Below are 18638 nucleotides of genomic sequence, written 5' to 3'. Positions count from 1 at the left end.
CAGGCAGGCATGTAAGCATACGCAAAGTTCCTCTTAGTGCACACAAAGAGTGAGCTCAAATCGATACACTTAGAGGACACACCAGTATGTGCTGTTCGTTGTGTATAGTATACCAGTCTCACATTGACAAACACGCTGCTCGGGTGGTATGCGACTCCATCTTCAAGCCAAACCAAGCCAAGCCTCACACCCATACAAGATAGCTGATGAGAAAGCAGCCTCAAAAACCTTACATTTTACACAGAATGGAGCATCATACAGGTAGTTGGACAATCTCTCTTTCTCTCTCTCTCTCTCTCTCTGTCGTACAAAATTAATTATTATATCTAAGGAGAGGACTTCACACAAAACATGCTTAAATTACACACCCCATGGAGGCTTGAATTCATGGAGATTGTTCAGTTTTTGTCACAATGACACAATCCTTCAAAAGCCAACAATAGAAAATAAGTCATTTTTGGGTGAACTACTTCTTAGTAGATTGCCTCTCAAAGATAGCCTGGCTCCAGCCCTGAATCGCCCAGTAAAACAATGTGTCCTGGTGATTCAGGTCTGGTGACGCTGCCTACGGGCGCCGTTGATCGCAGCAGCTGATTGGCCACCCGCCCTGTCACTCGACAGATCGCGCCAGATCAATCTCTATCCTTTTAATACTCTATGGCTTTCACTGAAAGCCATAGAGTATTAAAATTTCAGTCTGAATAATAAAGTGAAACGAAATGAAAATTCAGACCGAGTGTCGGGCTATCTCAAAGAATGATGACAAGCACATTTTATATATACGGTAGACAAAGATAGGGAGAAAGACTGGGAGTCTGGGACAAAGACTATGAGACACAGAAAGAAGAGCCATTGAGTGAGATGCGGGTAGACAGGAGTTAAGTGTTCTCAGACAGTGATGGGTTTTTGAGCGCTGCTGTGACTGTTGCTGTGAATCACTCCGTGATTCAGTCACACAGCAGGGTGTTGCTCAGACCGACAGACAACAGAAAGGACTCAAATGGCTGGACGACAGGACGCGCTTCGCAGGCACTCTGCCAACATTCACTGCTTGGTTGGATTTCTGTCAACCTGGCCATCCCTGGCACCACGTGAGGTGCATAAGAAGAGCACAAAATGCAGCAAACCGAAATGTCACTCACATTTATGACAATTCCAAAAAGACTCCCCATTGATGATAAAATGTGTCCTGTCTGATAACCTCAATACAACCACCACAGGCATGTGATTTGTGACCACTCCCTCACAGAGAGAGAGAGAGAGAGAGAGAGAGAGAGAGAGAGAGAGAGAGAGAGAGAGAGAGAGAAGCATTCTAAGCACATTCATTTATGCTTCCTGTTGACAGTCTCTGTTCTTGAGTGACAATTACAGACATAACATATCATATTGCCATGTTCAGTGAATTGAGCATTCAGTGAGCATTCTGACTTGCAATTCACAATGGTAATGGTAAAATGGTAAATGGTGCATTAATATACCCAATATTACCCATTCACACACACACACACACACACACACACACACACACACACACACACATTCATACACAGATGTCGGAGGAAACCGCATGCAAGGCACCAACCGCATGCAAGGCACCAACCTGCTCATCAGGACCAATTAGGGCCCATACTGTACATGATAACCAGTAGGATATCATAAAGTGTTTTTAGAACAATATTGCTGCCGTCTAATAAGTAGGATTTTGCCCTAGTCAATATTTCAAAGATTCTTCCACCTCAATTACTTTTGCGGTCCTCTACTGCAGGGGTTCTCAACCCGTGGGTCGCGACCCCTCGGGGGTCGCCAAATTATTTTGGGGGTCCCCAAATTAGTCTGTGTGTGAAGAGGGCAAACTGACTGTGACTGTGGTTAGTAGGCTAATCAATTGTCAGGTGTGGGGTTGCCATGGCAATCAATTGGCTGAGGCATAGGCTGGACAATTGCACAGGTGAGGGGATTTTGGCTGATTAGGCCCACTGGCAGAGCCTGACCAGAGCCTTTTGTGGTGGTGTTTCTGGAGAACCGTGGTTCCGACAGACTCCGGAAACCGGGCACTGCACTCCCTGCGGTGGTGTGGAATATGAAGTCGGTGGGTCAAACGGTTCTCGAGTTACGTGCATTACCGCACACACACGCACGCATAGCGCACGTCAGTTTGTCTTGGTGGTGGGGAGGGGGGCGAGGCGGGGGTCGCGAGACATGGCCAAAGCATTTCCGGGGGTCCCCAGCCAAAAACTTTGAGAACCCCTGCTCTACTGTAGTGGTTCCCAAACTTTTTCAAGTGATCCATCCACCCCCCATAAGAGAATAGTTTATAATAGCAATAGTGATTCTCAACCTGTGAAATTTCAAGGACGCCCAGTTTGACATGCATTAGTCTATAGACCCCCCCATTTAATGGCATTTCTATATCTGGGACCCCCAATTTATATTGTAAAATCAATGATAATTTAACTCAGAGAGTGTACAAAATGGAACCAAATGGTCCATTTGGTTCCATTTGTACACTCTCTGAGTTACACACCCATACGGGTCCATTTGGTTCCTAACAATCATTCAGCTGGGGACGCCATGGAACTCCCTCAAGGACACCTAGGGGTCCCCGGTCCCCACTTTGGGAACCACTGCTCTACTGCAATGCTATTCATCTATAGAGCGTCGAGAGACCCGAAAAATAATTCCCCGTTCATTTTCCTCAGACTTTTTAAAAAGTATTTATTTAAAGACGTTTACACCGCGGACAAAGCCAGCTCTTGTCGTGACAAATCATGACAATAAACTCAATGTTTTGGGCCGAACAAATAATTAGAAAGACGTTTACAACACTTTTTTGTCGTTTTTCTTCTTGTGTTGTGTTTGTTGTCATGATTTGTCACGACTCGAGTTGGCTTCGTATACGACGCTTAAAAAGGTCTTTGAATAAATACCTTTTGAAATGTCTATGGGGGGGAAAAACGCATTGGGAATTATTTCCTGGGCCTGGCGTCGTCATGAAAGGGAGGGCGGGACTGCGACGCTCTATAGCACCAGTCCTTCAGAGTCCTGAGTTGACCCCGTTGACACCACCCCTGGGGCAGCAGGAGAAGCGCTGTCAGTCTAACAGGGGCTGACAGGCCCAGAATGGACATTAACACTCACAGTCTGCTCTCCTTTCATATGAGCTTCCACCAGAAAACCTGCAGCCAATGGAATCCCTCCGCTAACCGCCACACAACTTTGTGAAACAAATGCATAACATACATGCATAACGCATGCACGCTCACGCTCACACATCCCTGTGACTTCCCATCAAGCTGTGAAGTCATGGGCACACGCACTCTCACACACACACACACACACACACACACCCCCCCCCCACACACACACACACACACACACACACACACACCCTCCTGAGCTGGCTAGTGCACTGACCTGAGAATGGAGGTCATTTCTGAGAAAAGGTTGTTTCAGTGATTTCACGGCGTGTTGCTTTCAATCAGGAGTCCCATTGAAAGGCCCCATAACCCTAATGTTAATCCATTTTGTGCGGGAATCCCTTTTGGTGTTTTAAACATTATGCTATAATTTAGCTATTGAAAAATAGCAGATCTACAAGCTCATAGCGCGCCACCGAGTGGCGCGCTACGAGCTTGTTGTAGGTCTGCTATTTTTGAAAAATCGTGAAAATATTTATTTCAGAAAACTGGAGAGTTTAGAAGATTTTTTTGTAAATTTTGAGGTCAGGCCAAAATTGGTTAATGGGGCCGTAGCACTGTAAAGCAGCCCATTTCCTTAAAACTATGGACCCTCTGGTGATGGCTCTGCCCTCTGAAAGGAGCACTTAAAACCCTCGGTCTGATTTAGCTCAAAATTCACCGTTCTAGACCAGTGGTTCTCAAAGTGGGTGGTTCCAAGGGGTCACGAGATAAATTTGTTCATATAGAATAAAGATGAGTTTTGCCACTTTAAACCTGCAGCATATTATTATATCGCCTATTTGAAACTCGGGTTCCCTGGCACAACATATTTGTAGATGGGGGGGGTCTGAGTGCGGCTAAATAGTAAATACACATGCATTTTTCCTTGGAAGAAAAGTTATGAAAAGCATTTGAGAACCATTGTTTCCAGTTCAAGAACAGATCTTCACAGCAGCAGTGAAGAGGGTAGCTGAAGGCACAAAACAGACAGCTGTCGGGAGGAAACCACCTCACTCCATTTTGAGGTTTTAGATTCTTATTGAGTGGTGCAACCACTCCCTTACGTAGCTTTGTTTGTGGGTGGGTGGGTGGGTGGCTGCGTGCGTCTGAGCACGAAAACAGCACGGTTGTTTTTCACCACGTGTGCGCAACCTAACAAACACACACACGCACATATTAACTGTATATATGGTGATTTTGGGTGTGCCAGTACAGTGACAGTACAGTGGCAGTACAGTACAGTAGAGGGTACAGTAGAGTGACCCCTACACGGTAACTCTGTCATTTCTGTCCGTCTTTTTTTTTCATTTCCTGAAAAGATAATATCTAAAATTTCCTGGAAAATGAACATTTTAGAGTTAGGTGGTTTCTTCCCCGACATATATCCACCTTGATCTACGCGGTTTCTGAAAAGATTTACAAAAACAATCCGCAGTGAACATTCCCTCTGATGCTACGGTATGTTTAGTGATCAAAGACAATACATACAAATACAAAGAAACCTTCATGAAAGTGCCCATGATGGATGAGCAGAGTAGGTGAAACCAAGGTAACTATTTCTTGAGTGCAAGGAATCAACAAAAATATGTCACCATAATAAAACAGCTTACAGAGAGAGCTGTCAACACATGAAAAAGCCTTTTCCGAGGCAGGCAGAAGAGCCTCCCATCTGTCCATAAGCACCACCCTTCCGTCCTATATGGTGCAGTGATGGAAAGCAACAGAGAATGAAAAGATACAGAACCCATTCAGCCCGGGAATCCCAAGGTCTTTAAAAATGCAATCTCGGTGTGCATTCACTCTCCTCCCCACATATCTATCAATGTCGTACTGTTCAATATCAACTCCTCCATATCGTATCCTCACTCACTGTAACCATATCAAAAAATCCCTAGGGAAATAACAATGTATGCCGTTTCTCCATTCCAGCTAATGGCAGCAATATACCGTGAGCCCCACGGGAAGATATAAAGATTATAGACCCCAACACATTTCTCTGGTTATGCTGTAGATCGGCTCAGATCAGGAGCCTGTAGTCAGCCAAGCCTACTGTAGCTGTATGTATTGTATCAGATCTCTTGCTCCCCCATGGGCCCTGATGCATCACTGATTAACACACAGAGGAATTGGCTGACTATGAAATGTTCATAAAAATTCAGCTGCCAAGTGCCAACCTGACGCTGAAAGACTTTCCTTTTTTTTTATAGAAAAAAAAAAGAAGAAAGTCAGTGAGCCAGAGAGAGAAACCTGGTCAACAGGCTGAGAGTGACAGAATGACAGGTTTGCTCATTTCTACACACAAGCACACATATCCGCTCTGAAGGCCAACCTCGAGCGCCGATTAGATGTCCGTTTAAAAAGCTCCATTTCCTACAGTCACCGACAGGGAGCGAGACCTTTAATAGAGTATTAATAGAGACGGCACCGGAGGATGCCGTCTCTATTAATATGAGCGCGCTGCCGTTGACTATCACTGCACGTGTTCACGTATGAAAAAAGCGTTCACGTGTCATCATGAACGTGCGCAATGACAATCAACGGACCAGTGCGTTCATGTGTTTGAGCCAGCGCTGCAATACCAAATACGGCCACTATGTCCATTTCGCCTCAGGGTTTCCTCCGGGTGCCATCTTTATTAATATATACTCCAAGAGCGAGACACACCGATTTACATCAAAGGAAGCTTCATCCCTCTGTGTACACCCAAATAAACACGCACACACCCACGGCTCCAGACAAACTTTTTCACAGGTAGCACTGGTGCCACCTACCTTTTCAGTTGGTAGCGCCACCACAAATTAGGTAGCACCATCTTTTTCTTTGTATAGCGTGGTATTAATACATGACCTTATCACCAAGGCTAGCAAAGGTCTTCTTGGCTGAAGCATAAACGCCTTAAATTAAGCACATAACATGGAATATTTTATCACACAGACAGACAGACGGTTCACCTGGTCGTCTGTGTGGTTGTGGTCGGCGGTCTTGGCCGTGGCGTCCAGGTCCGTCACGCCTCGGTTCAGGAGGTTCAACTCGTCCACCGTGCTGTCGGCCACCGCTAACGGAACGGCCTCCTCCTCCTCCTCCTCCGCGTCGATGTCCGTCTCCTCGGCGACGGTCGCGGCGGACGTTTCCGCGCCCGTCAGCTCTCGCGCTAGGCCGGACAAAGCACACATACACGGGGGGAGATGAGCACGCATGCCTGCAGACACACACCACACCACACCACACCACGCCGGGACACACGCGCACGTATGCATGAGTATGTAACACACACGCACGCATGGTGGGGAACACACAAAGAGAAAGGTATGGGCCGGTGAGAAGAAAGGATATGTGCATACAGTAGGTTGCATATACTCAAGAGACACACGTGTAAACTGTGGCAAACGTATTTCACATACTAATTCAGATAGTATGTGCATGTACTGTATTGTTAGTTATCGGGAGGAGAGACATTGTGAGCTTGTAGATCAGCTACAGTATCAATAAGTATAAGTCAGGTGCTGTAGGAGGGCAGAGTGCATGTCAGCCAACATGTGGCTGGCAGAGCAGTGGTAACAACTAGCATAAATGGGTACAGGCTTTATTGGTCCGACTGTCATTAGACCGACAACCTAACTCAAACCCTAACCTAACCTAACCCTAAACCGCAAGCACGGAGCAGCGCATGTTCGACCGCATGTCGGTCCGTTGGTGTGTCTATATATCTGCGTGTTCATCCCGCATAAACACACAGTGGTTCATGTGATTTTCACATGAAGGGACCAGCAAACTGGTACTGAATATGGCCGTGTATGGGGGGCTGTGGACCCCCATATGAATACCTTGTGCCAGAAACCCAGTAACCCACATACAGTAACAGTATATTTTCACCATTAGATGTTAGTCTATCTATGATTTGAAGGTTATTTCTTATACATTATGTCATCGGGCTAACTTCTTGCCAGTGAAATACTGAAATTAAGCCGTTCTTCATTTTTCTGGGGACCCCCTGGAACCCCCTCAAGGACCCCTGGGGGTCCCTGGAGCTCACTTTGAGAACCACTGCAAAATGTATCAAAACAGTTCAACTAAAAACTATGACAAAACAAATATACTAATAAGAGTATAGTATAGTATGCGCACGCACACACGCACACAACCACCACCGCAAACACCCTGCTACATCAATGGGGATACAGTAGATGTGCACTAATTGCTATACGTAGTATACGGTATACGCACACACACTTTCTCTCACGCACATCATGTGGTTATGAGATGTCAAACTATGCAGGGACGGTGTTCCCGCGGGTTTACCGATGTTATCCTCCACTCAGATCCTGTTGATTTAGTTCCATAAATACACTCTGCTGAGTTAAATTAACGGCTGCTAGATTTGACCACGCACACACACACACACACACACACACACACACACACACACACACACACACACACACACACACACACACACACACACACACACACACACACACACACACACACACACACACACACACACACACACACACACACACACACACACACACACACACACACACACACACACACACACACACACACACACACTTCCATAACTAATTCATAGCTAACAAATTAAATCTGAAACATTTATTTAAAGTGACCAATAGAGGAGGTCTCGGCAAACTTCACATTAAAACTTTACGACTAAAATTTATATTCCTGCCTAATGACTAATAGAATATTCAGATAGCTACGGTATGGATAAAGGGTTGAAAAAAGAGGGGTGGCATCATTTTTAAGTCTCATGAACTACCTCGAGGATATACATTTTTGGATGGCACAAAACTTTCATTCAGGAAATAAAAACCGGTCTTGGCACAATGTCCATCCTTGTCAAACACCATGAGGGACATGGTGTAGTTGGACCAGTTGTGCACAGACACGCACAGTCACTTCCGCAGCTGTCACTGGCCTTGTTTTTCAGCCTTTGGTCTAAGTCACTGCAATAACTACAGTATCTCACTATACAAATCTTGTGTGCTATTAAAAAAGATTGGCTACTTTTATTATTGGGATTTCTGTCATATGCAACAAGAAGAGGTGAAAAAACTATGGTGTTTTTGTTTAGGAGCTCCTTTAACACATTTGAAATGTTAAATTAAATTGCAAATACTGTCGCGGCTACAACCACACAATGTTTTACTTAATACAATAGAGGATTATATATGGGTAGCTTGTTTTCACTTGCTGCTTCCAGACACCTGGCATCTCTTTGCTTTGACGAACTTTTAAACAGGGGACCAGTTTCTGAACTAAAAAAACATCGCTAGGATGCAACTGGAACGTATCCTCAGTGATGTATCCCAAGGTCATCGGGGTTTCGGGTCTTCCAATACCCCTCATACCCCTTAATCGGTTTGACCCAGCCGGGGTGATCAAGTCCCGACTTACGTCCCATCAGGAGCTGCCCTCGATCAGTCCCTTAGGGAAAAACCAGGGACACACAAGCTTTTTTGGGAGTCCTCCTCACAGGCTGGGGCTAACCCAAACTGCTTACCCGGGTGCCGTCTACATTCCGGCTGCCAACCATCTCTCGGGTGGTCACCAGACTATTCCCGGTTGTCACAGTCTATTCCTATGAGTCACTATAAATAGAAAACGAAGAACTAAAAAAAACATCGCTAGGATGCAACTGGGACGTATCAGTGATGTATCCCAAGGTCATCGGGGTTTCGGGTCTTCCAACATCATACCCATCATGCCCTCGATCAGTCCCTTAGGGAAAAACCAGGGACACACAATCCGCTGCTCCAGAACTACAGTGCCGGTACTGGGAGAACATTATCTTCAGAATGTTGTTAATTAATAGAGGTCTATGTGTCACCTGTGTGAGTGCACTTTTTTCACAAATTATTCAGTGATGGTCAAAGACGAATAATACTCAAAATAAATAATACAGCTCAATACAGACAATTGAGCTCCATCAGTCACCTCAGTGAGTCTAATCAACTGCAACAGAGAAGACAATAAATTACCTAACCTCGTCAAATCGCTTGCAATTCTCTCTGCCATATATTCCTTGATAAGTTGATTTTTGGCAGGAAACGCCTGTCTCTTCTCAGAACATACTAAACTCAGCCATCGCCAGCATACATACTTTGACGAATGCCCCCTCGGAAATTATGGCTTTGGTGCAGTAGCTATAACTGGCCTTTCTTGACAGCTTCATTGTGAGTTTCCCAACTTTTGGTGAATACGGAATATGTACTCCCACATAGATATCTTTCTCTGTGCAATGTGTTGTTTGATGTTACATTCCTTTGCAAAAGCGAGTTGCAGCTGAACTGTAGAAGAAAAATCTATGTGTCCAAGTAAAAGAAATACCGGTATTGACAAAGGTTGACTATTTGAGTTTAATTGGACAGCATTTTGAACCACAGCAAGTCTGTTCTCAGTTTTACAACAGGTAAATGGTAATACTGAGTGCTGTACTACTGTGAATGAGGACATAGATGGAGTCCTGGTGGTGTGTTTCGACTAATACTATGACTAAAAATGTTCATTGACTACTTTTTTAATGACGAAAATTTAATGGAAACTAAATGAAAACTAAGCTATGATGACTAAAACTAAAACTAAATATATTTTAACAAAATGTTAGGAAGGGACCAGTGGACAAATATAATCCAATATAAGTAAAAGACAAGTCATTTTACACTTGCATGCTTAAAATAGCAGATCTACAAGCTCACAACGTGACACATTGTGAGCTTGTAGATCGGCTATTTTAAGCATAATTTATTACCAAGTGTAAAATCAGCCATTACAACGGCACCAAGGCATCAAAACAAATCAACAAATCAACTGTATATTTAGTCAACTAAAACTAGACGTCTATATGAAGTAGTACGTTTTTATTTTTCTGAAAAGCATCTCGTGGGCCGACTTCGGTTCACCATTTTGAGTTTTGACACCCCTGACCTAGACTGTGGCACAGCATCCCCCTCCCTGTCAGCTGTGCCCCATGGCTCCGTTTAATCTAGTCCAGACTCAAAACTGTATACAGCACTTCAATGAGAGTTGTTTTTAAATCTGCTTTAGGGGTACATTTGACTTGACTTTTACTGCCTGCTCTCTGACTAGAAAAGTGGGCCATTTCTTCTCAGCTGACACCATTGGCACGAAGAAACATTTTCTTCCCTTACTTGTTGTCACTTGCAATTTGCTAAGAGGCGTGACAGTGAATACATCACCTGGTGGATCAGAGATGAGATTATACCTCTTCCACGGGTTGATAAAAGTATTCAGAAAGGGCGTTAAATGTTCCTTCTGTACTGTACAGTAGTACCTCTCTCTCAGTACGGCTTCTCCCTTCTTCCCTCATTGTCAAATCTCCCGGCTTAGTACGCCCCCTTGTCAGAACCGCAACCTCTGCCCTGCTATTCTGCTTCCAGCCCCGACCTCCGCTCATTACCGGCCTCCTCCCCTTCTGTCCTGCCCTCCGCTCCCCCCTTCCGCTCTCTAATAGTCTGTCCCTGTGCCATCCACCTGCTTCCAGCATGTTCGTGCTCCAGTGCTCCCTCTCTCTCTCCCCCTTAAAAAATGCTCCATGAAAGGCGAATAAAATATGTGGAATAGGCCTAGAGAAATGGATGGACCCACTTGAAAACAAGATGGTTCAACCTCCGGGGGTTTAGCCTTCTAATAACAAATGCTAAGCATTACTTTTCCACTTATTTTGTCAATTTATGAGTCCAAAGTTGTTCCTACATTTTTGCTCAGTGGGTTTTAATGACCCGGCTGCATCCAACATATTTTTGCCATTGAAAAATGGCACCTAGGAACGCAAACCACTGGCACGCTGCCAGTAAGGTCAAGGAAATAAATCCCAAACATATTATGATTGCGTGAATATTTTTCATACATCTATAAATATTGTATCTGTGGGTGTGTTCCGTATATCTTAAGAACCGATCAACTTTAAACTTGGTGTGTGTATCCGCAGAGGACCCAAGGGAGGGAGTACAGTGCAGACACTGCAGAGTGGGATCTTCATTTTGTTTCATCGTTAGTGTAGTTAGTAGGATTATGTTTGGTTTGTTCAGATTAGGTTGTTTCTTAGCCTTGAAACCAGAATCTGCCACAGGAAAATAAATTCCCTGGGGAGATTAGAGAGAGAGTTGTGGGTGACCAATCAGAGCCCTGCATTATTCAACGTGAGACAATTTTGCTGTGACGTTGGAATCTGTTTGTAACCCTCCAGCGTCCTCACTTCCAACATTCACACACCAATGGTGGCAAGCTCACACCGACCAACTCATTGGAGGCAATGTGGGGTTCAGTGTCTTGCCCAAGGACACTTTGACATGTGGCCAGAAGGAGGAGCCGGGATTCGAACCTGCCGATACCAGGGATAATTGGACGACCTGCTCTACCTCCTGAGCCACAGCCGCCCTAAATGGCTAATGCCACTGGAAGAGCATGTACTGTGGTCACAGGAGGACAGACTGTGACCATGTTGTACCCTGCCATTTTTTGACTAGGGCTCATGTAATTTTAATCCGACCTTGTACTCTGGATAAGAGCGCCCACTAAATTCCTAAATAGTAATTGTCATTGGAGAGACAAACGGCAAGTGGTTTGGGTTACGTATGCTGCAGTCAACAGAGCAGAAGGAACAAGAGCTTCCAGCTGCACATCCACTGACCTTTGACCTTCACACATGTGCAGTGTGCACTATTTTAACCCATTTACAGCTGAGGACTATTCATGTCAAGGACCCCAAAATCTACATGACATCGGCCGCCGACCCCCATCTGAAAATATGTTGTACAACATATGGTGGCACTCGGTGCCGTGGTGCTATGAGCTTGTAGATCTGCTATTTTTCAATAGCTTTAACACACCAAAAGGAGGTTCCCGCCCAGAATGGGTTAAATGAGAAAGCAAAGGGCCCTTCACACGTGTGCACTGCGTTAACCCGTCGAAATAAACAAATAAAGTAAAGTAAGTAAACTAAAGCCTCAGACCAAGGTACCGACTTCATTAGCCGCACGGTCTCACAGGCCTATCAGGGAGAGTGAGAACCACCGCCTACTAATACCACCTTCAGACAAATGGCATTTAATTTAATGCCATTTATTGTTGTTTGCATAGCGTGAAATCCTCCAGGCTTTTCACCTTTTGAGCTGCTTTTACGCCCACCAGTAAAGTACTTTCTCATTTTAAGTATGCGAGCAAAGAACAAAAAAATCCCACACGAGGTCTTCGCTTGCTCATTAAAGAAAAAAATAGTATTAGTCATGCGCAACATTGCAATCAAGGACTTTCTTTCTGGCATCTGTTCTTCAGACGCCTGAATACTGTAAGGTCCTTGACAAAGATGTTTTACGAGTTATTGAAAGGAGAATTCCATGCTAGAAGGCTTTCTTATCTTTATTTGTAGTTGTTACTGTACGTCCTCACCAAAGAGGTCCAGGTGTTATTTTGTGCAAAAGTGCATTATTGGCTATTTCTCAAATACAAAATGAATAACGGTCTAGATATAAAAAGGGTTGAAAACCACCGTTTTAGAAAATCACTATTATTTTGTCATCACGGCTTAAGTTTGTCTGATTTCTAAGCGGTGAAGCACTTGATCCATTATTCAAATATTCAGAGAGCTCTGCTGTAATCTCCACCTCCTGCATGCCCTTCTCTTTAGGATCATTAGCACAAAATAAATTAGCATCCATAAAAGAGCCTGCTTGGCTCCTAATTGATTCCCAGTGCTTTCACACATACCATTATATCATAGTATTATGAAATCCGTAAAAATTGCTACAGCAATTACTGTAGCAATTTCTGTTACAACAAACAATTACCTTCTGTTTATTTTCAAACCTTTGGAAGCTCGTGTAATAACAACACTGTTTGATCATTTTTTAAACCATTAAAAAGTCTTTAAATTGTTACTTTGCTGTGCTAAACTAAGTATGCACCCCGGCGAGCCAGAGGTGCATACAGTACATGCATATCCTTGCTGTCAGGCGGAAACCTTGGATGTCCAAAACTACTACTTGTCAGAAGGTTTTTGTTTCCCAATGGATCCAATGGAGTTATTATTAACCCATTTAGGCCCGACGTTGAAAATAAGAAAAACGTTCGCTCTGAAAGAATATATATTCAAAGATTTGTGCCGCATTTTTACGATTTTTCAAAATTAGCAGACGTACGTACAAGCTTGCTAATACTTTTACAGTTTTCAATACTCACAATGTGTCGCATATACTGACATGTTGTGAGTTTGGGTGACACTAGTATAATGAACTAGGGCATTAAAAAAAAAACATTGAAATATGGAGATATGAGGTCGATATGTCTATAGCGGGTAGACACTTTTAAAATGATGTTTCATCATGAGTGCATTCCACTGTTATCTTGCATAGTCACTCCACCATGTCTGCATCCACTGAAGCCTGCTCCATCTCAAATGAATGAGCATGCTGTTGTCACCAAACAGAAATGCCTATCAATCAACTGCAAAAGGTCACATTTTGCATCGTCTAACAGCTGCAAAGGAAATTAGAAGAGCACTTCTCCAAACCGTCCCCTTCGGGGTAGAGCGATAACAGTGACAGTGATTCACTTTGAAGTGAACCGCGTTCAACAAAAGGTCTTCAAGCATGCCTGTAGTTATGGAGAACTTCTAAGTGTACCCTTTTGAGTTAGACTTGCGCACGTGGGGGAGAGAGAGAAAGAAAGTGAGATATTGTGTGCATGTGAAAATGGTGTGTGTGTGTGTGTGTGTGCGCGTACCTGTGACCTCATTGCATATCTTTTCACTGTTGCCGTCCTCCTGTCCATCAGCGCTCTGGTGTGTATGCTGCAGACTGAGTTTATGGCACACTTCAAAGGCCTGGCCCACCGTCCGCACGATCCGCATGGCCTGACTCTGAGGAAGAGAGACACACAAGAGAGAGTGAGCATGGGGAGAAAGACAAGATGGAGTCTCTGTTGCTGATAACGTCAGTTTTGCCTAAATATGGAGGGGTGGCATTACTGAGAACATAGATTATCAATTCACAAAGTGTGAAAAATATTGACGAAAGACATTTGGCATGACCGGTTCAGTGGGCGCGCAGCCGCGCACTCACTCACACACACACACACACACACACACACACACACACACACACACACACACACACACACACACACACACACACACACACACACACACACACACACACACACACACACACACACACACACACACACACACACACACACACACACACACACACACACACACACACACACACACACACACACACACAAAGTTTGCAGAGAAATAGAAAAAATAATAGAGAACGAAACAAAGAATGAAGAGAGAAGATAAAAGAGCAAAAGAGAGAAACGTTTAGTTCTTTGGAGCTGGATCTATGCAGCGTGTGCACACGTGCGTGCTTGCGTGTGTTTGCATGCATGTCCATGTTTCTCCTCTCTCTGCACTGCTATTAAAAGGCAGGTCGGGTGAAAACGTGTGGGTGACTCAGTCCGTTATCAAACCTTCTGCTGTTCAGCTCCTCCGGAGAAAGGCAGGAGAGGAAGGAAGCGAGAGAACATTTCATTACCGAGCATCGAGGCCTGGCCCTCACATGCTATTGATCCATGGCTTAATTAACACTATTGTTGTTGAAGCCCCAAAACAGCTAGCTCACTGACTCTTCAGACACCTCAGCCCGACCCCCCCCGGGTAAATTGCGCAGAGTTGAGAGACTAAGCCCAAACTATCACCAGAATGTTATCTGGCCCAGTATCAAATAAGCAATACATTATTCATCTGGGCTCCATATTAAATTGAAAACTGGGAATGCAGTCAGCAGGTGGTGCTACGCCTGAGACTCAGATGAGAACGGGGCATTGGCCTACTACACCCAGAGAAGTTTAGGAGACTGAGAAACAACATCCTACAGTATCGACTCTGGCATCTCCAGAGCAGCACTGAGGTTCTGCAGCAACATCAGAACATTACTTGGATTGACGTGGATTTAGACATATAGTAATTTTGGAAATATTTAAAACGTCCCCTTGCGCACAAGATCGGTATTGGTATGGGCCGATTGAAAGACCTGATCGGAGCACCTCTACTGTCTGGTGCTGGATTGCGAGCCAGAGATATGGCAGGAGCAGGACAGCCACCTGTCCAGGTCTAGGACAGCCACCTGTCCAGGTGTAGGACAGCCACCTGTCCAGGAGCAGGACAGCCACCTGTCCAGGTCTAGGACAGCCACCTGTCCAGGTGTAGGACAGCCACCTGTCCAGGAGCAGGACAGCCACCTGTCCAGGTCTAGGACAGCCACCTGTCCAGGTGTAGGACAGCCACCTGTCCAGGAGCAGGACAGCCACCTGTCCAGGTCTAGGACAGCCACCTGTCCAGGTGTAGGACAGCCACCTGTCCAGGTGTTCTGCTCTGTGGGTAGACGGGTTGAAATGGGACACGTGGTGAAACCCACAGCGTTCATGTAATTCCACCCCACTGGTCTCTCTCAACACCCTCTCATCTCCTCATCTCGCCACACATCGACACATTCAATCCATATTGTAGCGTGCAAGGACACTTCACATCTGGAGAGGACACTCCTGGTGCTCAATAGACTCCTTTGTTAACGTCTCCGCTCTCATTCGGCCACTACTCGAGCAGGCTTCAGCACCATACGTGTATGACTCAATGGAGAGAGTATTTAACATTAACAGCATTTAACATTAGCACTCATAATCGCATAGGGTTTGTTTATGGTTATGTCCGAGTCACAGTGACGTGGCCGTGGTCCAGTTTGGCAATTTTTAAATATATGCCACGAAAACAAACGCCGCTCGAGATTTCCAGTTCCAGATGTGAAACGGTACTTTGGGCATATAGTGAAGCTTTGTCAATCCAATCAGCATTAATTATCTTCGCTGGTTAAATAATTCCGATGATGATTTGCTTGAAAAAGCTTCAAAATGATTAAATCTGTGGATGAGAATGGGATGCCTCTCTCCCTCCCTCTCTCCAATTATGCTCACAACACTACCCCTTGTCTCTTTGTACAGTTCAATGCTTCAGGATCAAGACTGTTTGTTTTCCACACGGCACTGGTTATCTCTCCCGTTTTGTTCTTGTTCTCTCTCTCCATTGTCTTCACTGTACATTCAATATTTCTACCTCACATTGGCTCTCTTGCCTGCAATAAGTGTTTTCCTTTGAGGCTGTTCCAGAAGCACAAACATAATGGAGACAGGTGTGCATTGTGTGAAGAAAAAAATTCCAGACCCACAGGACCACGGCCAGGGTGCCGGCCCGGTTCCGGCGAGCCGCCCCACGTCTGAAACGGTAGAGAAATGACAGAGTTACCATGTGGGGGTCTCTGGGGGTCCCTGGGGAGTCCCTGGGGGGTCCCCGGAACATCCAGGCCCCCATGAATGCGCCCAGGGGGTCGGGGCGATTCCGGCAAGCCGCCCCACGTCCGAAACGATTGAGAAATGACAGAGTTACCGTGTGGGGCTCCCTCTACTGTACTGTACTGTCACTGTACTGTACTTGCAGTCTGGCACACCCTAAATCATCATATGCAGTTAATATGCAAGTGTGTGTGTTAGGTTGCGCACAGGTGGTGAAAAACAACCATGCTATTTTCGTGCTCATACCCACCCAGCCAGCTACCCAGCCAGCCACACACACACAGCTTTGTAAGGGAGTGGTTGCACCACTCAAAAATTATTAAATTAATTTAGTTAGTTAACCTGGATATGTTGAGGCTTGATTCTGTTTCATTAAAGCAATGCCACACTAGTTACCATGACAACTAATGCTGTGGACTTAGCCTGCTCGGGACCAGGCTAACAGCCAGGTTTAACCTAATCCTGATGTCTTTACTGTTCATTAAAGCAATTAATCTGATCAAAAACAAATGATGTTTTGCCCACACTTATTCAATTATTATGGGTTTATGTTGCCTTAGTCTGCATTAAAACATCATATTGGTACATTGCCATTGAAGAACTAATTTAAGCCCTATACAAAATCAAAGAACCATAGGGGCTGCAAACCTCATGACAGCTTGTAGATCAGCTACTTTGGTAAATGTTCCCCCAGAATAGGTTTGAGGTGGTGCAAGTTGTTAAGAAGAATCAAATACATCCCCTTATTTTTTTGTAAAAGTGAAAACATTTTCACAACACTAAATGTTATATAACATATTTACCATTGTAACATTTCACGCACCAACGGCCAAGAAGTGCATTGCCCCAAGTCAGGATCAAATCCCATTGACCCACGGTTCACCAGTCTGGGCAACAACCCCCTTCCCCAAAGGTAGCTCCCTCAGAGGAGGGAATTATGGCCAAATATCACTCATAATCATCATCATTTTTCGACCGCGGTCGAGATCATGGTTCCTGCCTACTGAAGCAACGGTCCTTCATTGCCACCCCCAGTTCCTGCCTACTGAAGCATGTGTCCCTAGCGATGACATCAGGGAACGACAGCTTTCTACCTCTGGTCCGTCCTGAGGCAGGATACCAGAGAAGAAGGGAAGATATAACCTCATTGTCAGCTCTGTAGCGGTGGCCGGCAAACTGTGCTCAAATATCAAATGTGATATTTGATATTTATATATGCTATATATTTATATGCTACAATATCAATATGCTTCTTTTTTAGAAGCTTAAAGTCCTTGTATCAGTAAGTCTGGAATAGATTAGTAAAGATACTAAGATACAGGGGGCAGTAATGCAACTATTAAGGATGCCAACTGCCATAATACCCCACGAAGAAGAAGGATCAGTAAATCTGTGAATATATCCACTGCCAAAAGACTTAAAAATTGCTTGTCAAACTTTCTAACTGTCTATCCTTCACCGCTGCCTGTTTGTCTCTCTTCTATGATCTCACGCCCGGAGCCAGCTCTGAGGCCCCAAACTCCCTTCTATTCTCTCTCTCTCTCTCTCTCTCTCCATCCTCTCTCATGCTCCAAGTCTCTCTATCCCCCACAACAATAAGCATGGCGCCTGCTGAGATCATCATTCACACTTTGTGATACAATCAAATTTTTATCAAAAGCGCTCTACATTATATTCCTAGATTGCCCACAGATGTTTAGATACTTTCAGAGCCCATTCCGAGGCAAACAATAACGGCGCCAACAACACAGAGGAGGGAGAAAGGATCATAAGACACAAGAAAAGAGTAAACAAGGAGGGAAACGTTGGGGGAATTTGGTTCTGATTAGAAGCGTTGTTCCTCTCCCCTTCTTCACATGCCTCACTCTCTCCTCCATTTTGTTTAATCTTTCACTCAAGTTCACCACACTATACACCAGGAAATTGCAGGGAACGAGAAGACAAAAAGGCTGCAATGGCGGAATATTACCTCCAAATCTGTTAGACGTGGAGAGCAGTTGGCACAATAATGTTGCCCCTAATGTTCACAAAAGGCTTTCATTTCTTTGAGAAGATTAAAAAGAGGCG

General features: G+C 44.7%; 1 protein-coding gene and 1 long non-coding RNA gene across 4 annotated transcripts in view; both read right to left on the bottom strand.

The window, feature by feature from the left end:
- LOC308320344 overlaps positions 1–18638 on the bottom strand; it is a 319513-nt gene that overhangs the window by 203137 nt on the left and 97738 nt on the right. The gene's annotated exons all lie outside the window — the stretch shown is intronic.
- LOC308320341 (carboxyl-terminal PDZ ligand of neuronal nitric oxide synthase protein-like) overlaps positions 1–18638 on the bottom strand; it is a 183822-nt gene that overhangs the window by 69682 nt on the left and 95502 nt on the right. For all 3 annotated transcript variants that reach the window (XM_080770663.1, XM_080770664.1, XM_080770665.1), the window contains 2 exons: positions 13944–14079; positions 6131–6330 (listed from right to left, as the gene is read on the bottom strand). In XM_080770663.1, the coding sequence (XP_080626789.1) occupies positions 6131–6330; positions 13944–14079 (336 nt within the window). The remainder of the gene's footprint in view (positions 1–6130; positions 6331–13943; positions 14080–18638) is intronic.

This window comes from Protomyctophum bolini (assembly GCF_963924005.1).
Source record: "Protomyctophum bolini genome assembly, chromosome: 8".
NCBI classification, from domain to species: domain Eukaryota; kingdom Metazoa; phylum Chordata; class Actinopteri; order Myctophiformes; family Myctophidae; genus Protomyctophum; species Protomyctophum bolini.
The sequence above is the reverse complement of the archived record's forward strand: the minus strand, read 5'-3'. Positions and strand labels throughout refer to the sequence as shown.